This window comes from Hemibagrus wyckioides, linkage group LG11, assembly GCF_019097595.1.
Source record: "Hemibagrus wyckioides isolate EC202008001 linkage group LG11, SWU_Hwy_1.0, whole genome shotgun sequence".
In the NCBI taxonomy this organism is placed as follows: Eukaryota; Metazoa; Chordata; class Actinopteri; order Siluriformes; family Bagridae; genus Hemibagrus; species Hemibagrus wyckioides.
Genome location: NC_080720.1, coordinates 16,294,726 through 16,305,821, shown reverse-complemented (window position 1 = coordinate 16,305,821; position 11,096 = coordinate 16,294,726). Strand labels below are relative to the sequence as shown.

At 36.1% G+C, this 11,096-nt stretch overlaps 1 protein-coding gene across 1 annotated transcript in view; it reads right to left on the bottom strand.

Annotated features, from left to right (window-relative positions):
• Window positions 1-70: 70 nt before the first annotated feature.
• cfap100 (cilia and flagella associated protein 100) overlaps window positions 71-11,096 on the bottom strand; it is a 50,985-nt gene continuing 39,959 nt past the window's right edge. The window contains exons 2-16 of the mRNA XM_058402558.1: window positions 8,764-9,026; window positions 7,096-7,143; window positions 6,755-6,858; window positions 5,565-5,760; window positions 5,384-5,451; window positions 5,127-5,290; window positions 4,680-4,760; window positions 4,268-4,476; window positions 3,050-3,158; window positions 2,913-2,949; window positions 1,568-1,722; window positions 1,323-1,455; window positions 713-915; window positions 532-625; window positions 71-399 (exon numbers count right to left, since the gene is read on the bottom strand). Coding sequence (XP_058258541.1) covers window positions 286-399; window positions 532-625; window positions 713-915; window positions 1,323-1,455; window positions 1,568-1,722; window positions 2,913-2,949; window positions 3,050-3,158; window positions 4,268-4,476; window positions 4,680-4,760; window positions 5,127-5,290; window positions 5,384-5,451; window positions 5,565-5,760; window positions 6,755-6,858; window positions 7,096-7,123 — 1,695 coding nt within the window. The 5' untranslated portion in view covers window positions 7,124-7,143; window positions 8,764-9,026 and the 3' untranslated portion in view covers window positions 71-285. The remainder of the gene's footprint in view (window positions 400-531; window positions 626-712; window positions 916-1,322; window positions 1,456-1,567; window positions 1,723-2,912; window positions 2,950-3,049; window positions 3,159-4,267; window positions 4,477-4,679; window positions 4,761-5,126; window positions 5,291-5,383; window positions 5,452-5,564; window positions 5,761-6,754; window positions 6,859-7,095; window positions 7,144-8,763; window positions 9,027-11,096) is intronic.

The window sequence follows — 11,096 nt, the reverse complement described above, 5'->3', positions numbered from 1 at the left end:
ATATGCAAGTTATTTTGTGAGTGGGAGAGTGTATAGTCATGAGGCATTAGTAAACAGCAATTGTACTGTATGTGTTACTCATGAATTCATTTATTATTGTTCTTTTTAGATTTGTCAATGCATTACATACCTACGTTAGCTACATTATACTGAAAATATCTTTCTGCTAAGTCCTTTTAACGATCAATATAGAAAGTCTTTGACTCCCAGGAGCAAGGATATAATAATCTGTCTCTGACTGGGAGGGTGGCATGCTGATGGAGTCATTAGTAAACAGACACTGCTTTATGTGAAAAAGTAAAGATATTCCTCCTTTTCCTTGTCTGTGATATCCTTGTGCTCTTTGTTCTTGAGTTTACGAACAGGAGGCTGGGAACGAGGCATCAGCTTCCTTCCAGACTAGAAAAGGTGTACAGGGAGGGTTAGATTTTATAAGGGCATATTCATATTGTTAAATCAGCTCCTTGTCATTCATATCTTTTTTTTTTTTAAAAAAAACTCTATATCTAAATAATTAGGCCTTTGTCTTACCGCTTGCTTGATCTCAGCCTGAGCTCTTTCAGTGGCTTTTTTAATTCTCTCTTCCTGGTGCTGCTTCTGCAGAGTGAGCTTCTCATCTCGCAGTCTAGAAGAACACAAAAATACTGGCATGTAGATAGTATGAAGCTGATTAACTTAGTAAACAGAGAATTCGAATATTTATTAGTCAGACCTGATTCTCCTCTCCTTTTCCTTGGCTCTCTCAGCCATAGCGAGACGGTCAGCAGGAATCAGCTCCATGCTCTCCAGCAGATCACCCAGTCGCCTCTCTATTGCCATCAGCATCTGTAACGTGCTCAGGTTGGCTTCACTGTCTCCAATACAGCTCCGGTAGACCTCCTCTACCTTCTGGCCCAGAGCATTCAGAGTGCTCTCCTGAGACATAAAAATGGACAAGAGATGAAAGGATGCAGGAAACAAAAGCAGTTACAGATTTTATGCGAAAGATGTTAAAAGTTTGTTAAAGGTTTTACTATTAATCTGAAGTCTGTAATTGTTTACACCATGTCTTAACTTCTTGCACTTTTGTATTATTGAGAAAACATTATATAACAATAATACTAAACGTCATCAATGTAAATGTATTAATGCAATGTAAAATAAAACAGAACAAATGACAAAGAAAATCCAGATATACAGTGCAGTTATACAAATATAGCCAGTAACATCCTAAAGATTGTACTCTAAATCACTGAAGTAAACCTTAACATCAGTCAATTCTTACTACCCAGTTATTTTTAGAAGCAAAATAAAATCAAAGATAACGCCATGATTTTCCTCACCTCCTCTGCTTTGCTCTTTCCAAAGTCAAAGAACCTGGAACTAAGCTCCAGTTCTGCAGTTTTCTCTTCTTCTCTCTTAAGCGCTACTGTCATGGCATCAATCTGCTGGTTCAGGTGGTTGGCCTCTTGCTCACTATATGCATATAATTATTTACACAGAAGTCTAAGGTTCAACAAGCTTCTAATGAGGTTTTTAATACTGGTTTACTTTAATACAGCTAAAATAAACCATCCAACATGCTCACATGTTATTGCGAGTCTGTTTCATGGTCTGTTTGAACTTCTCCAGGCTCTCTTCAGTCTCCTGAGAGTTTTGTATCAGAGAGAGGTTCTGTTCTTCCAGTTCACTGAGCAGATCCAGCAGCTGCTTAGGCTCTGTGAAGTACAGCTCTGGATCCTCCTACGGTGGGGAAGTGACAAACATCAACTGTTATGTGGGCAGTTCACGATGAGAAATTAGTCAGATATGCAGCATCTTAACATGAATTATTCTCACAGGAGACATTTATGTAACATTTTTGGAGTCAGCATTGGGAGTGCTTTGTATTTGTCAGAAGTTAAGCTGTAACATTGGAAAGTGTTCAGAACAGAGGGCTTTGTAGATTGACAAGCTACACAGTTTTTTTTTGTCATATTAACTTCAAGAGAGAACAGAGAGCCTGGCGGGGGAATGTTTGGAAGTGCTGAAATGTACACTGATCTGCCATAACATTATGAGCACTGAGAGGTGAAGTGAATAACACTGAGTATCTCCTCATCATGGCACCTGTTAGTGGGTGGGATATATCAGGCAGCAAGTGAACATTTTGTCCTCAGTGTTGATGTGTTAGAAGCAGGAAAAATGGGCAGGTGTAAGGATTTGAGCGAGTTTGATGAGGGACAAATTGTGATGACTAGACGACTGGATCAGAGCATCTCCAAAACTGCAGCACTTGTGGGGTGTAACCGGTCTGCAGTGGTCAGTATCTATCAAACGTATCCTTTGATTTGAATTATTTCAAGCCCTGTAAGTCCTTTAAGCTCTGTAAGTTGTGACTACTGTTTTGGCAGCAAAAAGGGGGCTAACACAATATTAGGTAGGCGGTCATAATGTTATGCCTGATTAGTGTAGTTAGTTACTTTAGTTAATAAAAAAAATAAAATAATAATCAGCAGCAAATTGCTTTGGTATAAGAGATAAGTTCAAGATAAGTAACAAATAATAATAATAATAATAATAATAATAATAATAATAATAATAATAATAATAATAAATATATTCCAAGATATGATGTTCCTGGAAATGAATCAACTTTGCTTCATGTTGGGCTACAGTGTAAAAGACATCCTATTAATGTTTTAATATGTTTTATAACTTTTAGAAACAGCACTTATAAATTTTACAGTTATTTAAGCCCTGTATATTTACAAGACTAACTAATTATTATTCTTTTTTAAATGTAAAATTAATCAATGCAGATTAAATACAAATGTTGAAATGTGTTGAATTGATTCTAATTAATTCAAATATTATAGTGTTGTGGATACAATTTCCTTTAAGCATGCATTATAAATAAATAAGCTGTTAGTCTGGATATAATTCACACTTACCTCGTCTTCTGAGCTATCACTGTCAGATGCAGAGCTTCTACAAACACAGAAAACATTATTAGTTAAACTCATTTACCTCACACAGAATGTATGTGCATGTGTATGTGTGTGTGTGTGTGTGTGTGTACTGTACAAACATTTTGCTGTTCTGAGAAGTTGACTTGACGCTCTGTCCAGAAGAAACTCTGGCCCCACGAAGAGGAGGCAGCTCTCGTGGAACAGGGCTCCTCTTCTCTCTACCTGTATCTGTGTATCAGACAGAGAAAGAGTGGGTTCAATAGTACTGTCACATATCCTAAACACTCTGAGTCTTTGAGTCTGGTTCCTCTTAAAGTTTCCTCCTAATATCTTCCCAGGCTGTTCTTTCTTGCTCTGGGTTGCTCATTAGGGATAAATGTATACATTTCATATTTATATTCTAAACTGATATATTTCTGTAGCGCTGCTTTGTGACTAACAATGTCCAATGTTAAAAGCTCTATACAAATAAAATTGAATTGAACTGCATCATCCAAGAGAAAAATCTCTCCAGCTACCCTGATGACCTTAAGATTGTTCATATTATTATAATATTGTGATTATTCTTAAACGTGATATTTCCTGAGATACCCTGAAAAATCTTGAAGGGAACCCAGTTATGCAAATGAACGTCAAAATATGTCACAAAGAAAAAATTAAGTCTGTGTAATAATGAATTTTTTTTTTCCCATTGTGATACTGATATCCGAAATGCACTACAGTTATCAGGGCTGAAATATACAATATACAATATAGAGAATGCAAATAAGCATTCCAGCTCAAACCAGGGTTTGTTCATATAACATAAAATTTTCCAAAATACTGGCTCACCAAAATTTTATCACATCACTTTGTTTACTCATATGTTTTAAATTGCACTGAAATCCTGACACGTTTGGTGTTCGAGACATGAAGTAACAGTAGTAGTCCTGTGACTGGCAACCCAGCTCCCTATATTTTACTGTCAATTTACAGCGACAATTTAGGCTACATATAATTGCTCAACTGCTCAACTTTGTTCAATTTATTGTCAGCATAGCTTTCTTGAATAGTGGCAAACTGAAAGCATTAAAGCATTATATTGCCTTGTAGTTCTTCAGTAAGTGTTCTTCAATTTCAATTAAAACAGAAAAAGTGTACTTAAATTAATTTTTTTTAAAAAGAAAACGCTTCTGGTTTAAAATTGTAGTCTGTGCCCTGATTTATTTATTTATTTATTTATTTATTTATTTATTTTTACCAAGCATTTTCATTTTGGTGCATAACTAATAGGGCCAACTGCAATCACAATATGATATTTGTCCACAAAACCAGAATATTCAGTAATGTATACTTACGCCTATCAGATTGCCGGGTCTTTTTCCCTCTGTCTGTCTCTCTGCTCTTTCCCTCATGCTCTCCATTATTGATGGCAGAGGTGGCTTTAGTTTTCTTACTTTTTTTCTTTGTTCTCTGTTTCTCCTGCCAATCTGGAGGAGAAAGCTTAAACAAAAAGTCCCTGTAGAGTTTGTATTCCTGCAGTGTGTCCTCAAGCTTAGAAATATTGCTGAGTGAAAGACGGAAGATCAGATGTGAATAAAACTGAAGGATCAACCAGAACAAGAATGAAAGCTGGTTAATGTTGCAATGTTGAATTGAGCTCACTTGCTTCTACAAGTTTAGTAAGCAAAAATGTACAATAAACAATAATTTGTGAAATGTATTCATTTAGCGGTTTTAGGTTTCATAGAATGTTACTATTATATGTACCTTTTAATGGCCACCATCTTAGAGGTGACCCTCTTGATCTCAGCAACTTTCTCCAGTTTTGCTTTGCTCTCTTGCTCAGCACTATACATGAGAGCACAAACATCATCATTACAAATACATGAACATAACATAACATTCACTGATCTTCAATGTAATATGCTTTACTAGATCTGGTTCTCTGTACAGGTTAGAGGTGATTGCTGTCTAATTACGTACATTTTATAACAACGTATGACAGTTATTAAGGGATCTGCCACATCAGATGTTTTTATATCCCTAAATAACCTGTTAATTTTTCCAGGAATCAGAGTGTAAGATCTATTTAATTATTAGATTTTATTCTGCAGGTTTTGGCAAACAGACATTGTCTTTTATATGTTGTGTATAACTCAAGGTGACTTGGATTGTTGGATATGGATGTCTGTGTGTTTTATGTGATGCCATTACATTCTGATGGCTTCCACTGAGTTCTTGTCATTTTCTTTTAGAAATGTGTCAAACAATGCAGCATCATCCTCCAGAAGCTTTTCAGCTTTAGCCAACTTTTTCTCTTCACGACTTGCCCGCTCCTCTAGCTGTGCAATCTCTTCTCTCTTTACTGCCAGAGCATACTTGAAGATGGAGAGAGAAGAAGGATTAAAAGGGACAAAAATGTAAGTAAACATACTGAGCATTTCTAAGTGTTGTGTGAACACAAACTGTACCTCAAGGTAGAACATCTCTCGTTTCTTGTTAATAAACTCCCGTATGCTCTCTTTTTCAATGTTACGGTCTGTGGTAGAATACAGAATATTATAGAATATAGAATATTTTAATGGATATGGGAGTAAAGAAAGTAGTTTTGTGCTCTTCCTCGGGCATGTGTTTCTTTCTTTTTAGGCTCACCTTTGATCATGATCATTTTGGATGAAGGGACATTTTTGTGAAGGAAGTCCTCAGACTGTGAGCGATTTGTGGTGCCGGCTTCCTCTTCATCCAGGCCATCTCTCAGTTTTTTCCTCAGCTCTAACTGTCTTGCTTTTATTTTGCCTGAGTATGTCTTCTTCTCATGGACAGACAGACTCAGATCTCTCTGGTATTCCTAAACACAAGGACCAACTTACTATACATACTAATAAACACATAGTTCTCTTTTGACCCAACTCACAAGGGTTGGCAAAGGCCTTCGAAGCTTTGCTCTTCACAACATTCCTTGTTGGAGCCTGTTAGAGAACAGTGCTGTGGTAATATTGGAAATTTAGGTTTTGTATTAAGTGATTAAGAATGTTCTGTTCTAGTTTAATTAAATAGAAACATTTTCAGAAAATTAATAATCTACTCAAGGAATAGGCAGCGAGGCTGTAACATGTTGCTGTCTTGTCTTATGGAATGTACAGGGTGTGCAAAAAGTCTCCATACACAGAGGAAACAAACACTTTGTAGCCTTCAAAGTGCAATTATATGCACAAGATGCAAAGATGATTCTGTGTGTATTTACAAAGAACTTGCAATAATTTAGAGGATGGTCTGCCCATAAAGTTACATAAAAAGGGGGCAGGGGTGATGGTAGTTTCCCCTGTGTGTGGAGAAATTTGGGACACCCTGTACTGCAACCAGTTAAGCACGCAAAGATTTCCAATACTGTGTCAGTTTTTTTATACACTTGTTAAATTTAATTTCATTTATATCCATTCGTAGTGAAAAAAAGTCATTTACTGTGACATTTATGAGTTATCGGCTAATAATATTTTGTGGCTCCTTTTTCACGCCCTATTACATTTTAAATAGGAATCACTGAGCTGCAGAGTATTATGGTATTGCCACAGAGCGTTCTCTAAAGGACAGCCTTACTAGTTCAAAGGTCATGACAAGGTAAATAACATTCATATTTATATAACTATGACATATATGAACACATATGCCTTTAAAATGTACATATAAAAATGATATGAAAGTCTTCTGAAGTAGCTTAACTAACAGATTCTGAGGTAAACATCTACACTACCTTCAAGACAACATTAAGACTAAATAAGACTTAAAAAACCAACACAAAACAAAAAAAGTTATTTCCGTGTGTTTGCTGTTGGGTCACATACTAGTTTTTTGTGAGCTTTCTCTGTCTTTCTGAAGTGGAAGATGGTGTTATCTTCAGGCATCTTAAAGGGGTTCTGTTCTGTCTTGTTCCCTTCACAGCCATCCTCTACAAAAACAAAACACAACAAAAATAAGTCATGACATTCATACTGAACACAAAACAACTGCATTATTAAGTTAATCAACTTAAGGTAAGTTAATCAAAGTTAAGGTAGTATCACTTGTCCCAGGGCTAGTAAATGTAATGATATAACTTACCTTATTATTAGCTTTCCAGATCAATACTACTTGTGTTACTTGTGTACAATAATACAGGCAATAATACAGTCATCAGAATTCTTACCTTTCAGTGAAGGTACTGCTGATAGCATTCTGCAAGACAGAGCTGTATCTAGATTTAGAATAAACATGTGTTAGTCTTTGCCCTTGACAAACATTAGAACACTTCTCTAACACACAAAATTCTAATGAACAGGCAAGGTGTCACTAGTAGATAGTTATACTTACTGATTAGTTAAAGCTCATTTTAGTCCACAAACATAGATACGTTATATGGCATATACAGACAGTGTGATTGAACTTCACATATTTAAAGTGGCACTAAATAATAATTAAAAAGATAATAATTATAAAAAACATAGAGGTATAAGGATAACATTTTATGAAAATCTTATACAATGAAGACACTCCTTCATTCTGAACTTCTATCACAACTTTTGAGTAAAAACAAAAATCTAGAGATATACCTATATTTAATGTGAGCTAGATTATCAAACGGTCAATCTAACAAAAAGGAATGATAAAGGAGTAGTGTATTATATTCCTCCTACAAACGAATCTGCAGAATTGTGAGTGTACATGATGTGTATTTATACTGCAGCCCTGTAGAATGCTTGCTTTTAATCAGTCAGAAGTTGTTAACTAATTTTCTGACAACAGCTCTGACAGTAATTCCAGAGGCAACCAGTATGTGCTATTTCTAATATAATATCCTTTCTCTACTACTACTACTACAACTACTACTACTACTACTAATAATAATAATGAAAATAATAATAAAAATATAACAGTTGAGGTGTGGGTGTTCGGGGGCTTAATAACAATAATAAAACACAGACACCATGACAAGCTCTTCATTCATAGGTTTCTTCTTAATTTATTTTCTCTTCTCCCCCTAATTACACTGACCCCCCAAAAGTCACTGCTCAATATATTTCAGCAAAATAAAAGTCCCTTAAAATCTTCACAGTAAAAACAAAAGTCCATTCATAAATACAAAATATTATTAACAAAACAACAACAACAACAACAACAACAACAATAATAATAATAATAAAGAAAACGTATACAGTTTGTGTTGTTTTTGTATTTTCTGTTTCTGCACGGTCTCCTGTCTTGCATTTTTTGCACACGTTGCACTTTGATGTAGCTAGGACAACTACTTTCTGTCCTTAGCTTTTGTTGTTTTTGTTCTGTAGCTCTATGTTGTTATGTTGTCTTGTGTAGCACCAGGGTCCTGGAGAAACGTTGTCTCATTTCACTATGTACTGTGCCAGCTATATATGGTTGAAATGACAATAAAAGCTTCTTGACTTGAGACACATGTATGGTGGGCACTCCTCATGAATGGGTTAAAAACATGATTATGTTTGATAACCTTTCTGTGAAGAGATGGTTATTTAGCAAGTAACAGTGAGACAAAGCTCGTTTATGATACAGGTGCATCAGCACAGAGGGGCTTTGCATTTTAGTCTTAATAACTTTAAGATAAAGTTAAAGGACAGATTGGTGAAGCATAGGAAGGGGATTTGGGTTATTTATTTATTTTTTTCCCCCAATAGGTCTACTGTTTAATTGAATCATCATTGAGATGGAGAATTGACAATAGCTTACAGCTATAAAATGTAAAGATACACAACATCACAAGCATTGCAAATAACAAAAGGATTTATTAAGGCTGATTGAAATGCAGTGCATGAGTACAAGCCTCCATTTCACTCTGAGCACTTACCTTCAGTAAGTCAGTATAGCTGCTATGATGGGAGACTGAAAGACGATGAAGGAGCTCTTAGTATTGCGTTGGATTTGATCCTTAAAATCCTTCACTCTGCATTTTCCTACTCTTTTCTTTTCAAGCGACTGAGATCACTTCCGCGTTTGCCTTCCGTTACCATAGCAACCTGGGTTTTTCCTTCCACCAGCAGGTGGTACTGTGTCCTAAGACACAGAGCTATTCAGTCTTCAGAGTGTAGAGACTCCAGTTTCCTCTTAGTGCTAGAAGAAAGCAGTCACAGATGTTGTCCATTTGTGCACAGATCCGTTCATTAACATACTCTAAATGTCGTCTTGAAGTTTATTGTCACGTCTTCTTTAATATCTGTAGGCAGTATGTCTGCTGTCGGTGTATGTCACTGTTCCCTTTAACACAACACTCCATATTTACTTTATATGCAATGTAAAATAAAATTGTTAAATGTAAAGCCAAAGGGTGTTGGATAGAAATAGAAAACCCCCCTTTTTCCCACTGCACCTCCCATCCTCTATCCTTGGCAGTTTCCTTGTTCTGGAGTTTGAGATAGTAGTGTATGTGATCACAGTGGATGATTCCCATACATAAATAACTGAAACAGTAATAATGCCTTACTGTTACTGATCACTGACTGAACATTGGTACAGTAAACCTAGTACACGGTAATACCTGTAATAATAACACAAGTTATATTTTTGCCATGTACATGCAGGAAAACCTGTCACATATTAATAATTAATATGCAACACCATACACACCAACGCTGCCTGTCTCACTGTCATATTTGATTTGATAGCCTTGCCATGCTGCTTTGATGCCTTTTTTTTTTTTTATTAAATAGAGGCTCACAGCTATATTTACTGCAAAATACACATATGCTCATGTGCATTTTTGGTATACCCTCAAGCACATATGCAAACATTCACAAATACAAGACGGTTTATGAGTCTACCCCTCCCGTGCAGTGAGGACTGAGTGAGGATTGCTCCACTAACCATATACTGATTTAAGCAATACTGATTTAGAAAGCAGCCATTTAAAGGCACACAGTACAAGGCCAAGGTTGACTGATGACTAAAGACCATTGATGACTGAGGACTGAATTTCTTTTTCCACTTTTTATAGATGTCAAATTTATCTTATCGGTTATTAGTGTATCAGTAATTACATTGAAACTTATTAGAACCCGACAAAAACTTTATACTTTATATTTGAAATGTATTTTGAGTAAAACAGACTTGGTCTATATCCCAAAGTTTTACTGTTACTGTATCTAACATTCCTGGCCTGTTATTGTCCATGGATGTGTCGGTCCCCAAAGCCTCACTAAATAATAAACTTTTCAGACGCTATTTTTCGTGCAAATGTTTCACACATTGCCAAGTTCCAGTGTATTCCTGTTGCAGTAATTTCATGCAAACTGTAGCCTTGTAGGTGGCTTACTGTTTTAGCCTCCTGTGAATATCTATAATAATCTAAACAGGGAATGTGTGTGATGGATGTGTGCAGAAATAACGGTGATTATAGGCAGCATTTTTATGCCTTTTGGCTAGTAAAGCAACCTACAAGGGGCTTGTTGTGAAGTGTTTATCTCTGAGATTGTGTGGGCTAAAGTAAAATGACTGTTTACTTCATATGATCACAAAAATGAGTTTGCATTTGTTGCACTGCATTTGTTTCATGTATTAATGTTTCTCACATGGGATTACTTAGTGCATAATGTGCTGCAGATTAAGCAAATGCTTCCAACAATGTGTCAGGTGTTTTCCTTCACTAAATCCAACTTCAGCTAATTGACAAGCACAGCAACATGCTTCAAAATCATCATGCATCATTACACTTAGATAAACAGGCAATACGTTGTTTGCTTACTCACAAGAAAGAGAAGGGATCTTTTCCTAATGAACGAGCCTGGTGGCTACAAGGCCTTGAACAGTTATACCTCCTGAAATAGCCAAATCATAGCTTTTTTGTTTAGTTTGAGAATTTTGAAACTGAAATCTTTGAAATGCTCTTTGTATTTGTGTAGCCTTGTAAAACTGCTTAAAACATTGCCAAAATTGATTTTAAAGTGCCTTTGCCACTCTTTCCATGTTGAAACAGCATTTCTTCTCTCTGTGCCAGTCTCTATCATTGCTTCACTATGATTAAAAGCATTATACAGTGTCTTTCTGTGTGTGCGCGCATCTGTGTGTAACTAGGGCAAAAGGCAACCGTTTAATCCCTGAGATAGACAGTCTGTGATTGCAGTGTTCGAGTAAGGGGCCTTTAGCATCTGACCACTGTAATCCCTCCATCAGAGTCCCACAGCTCAA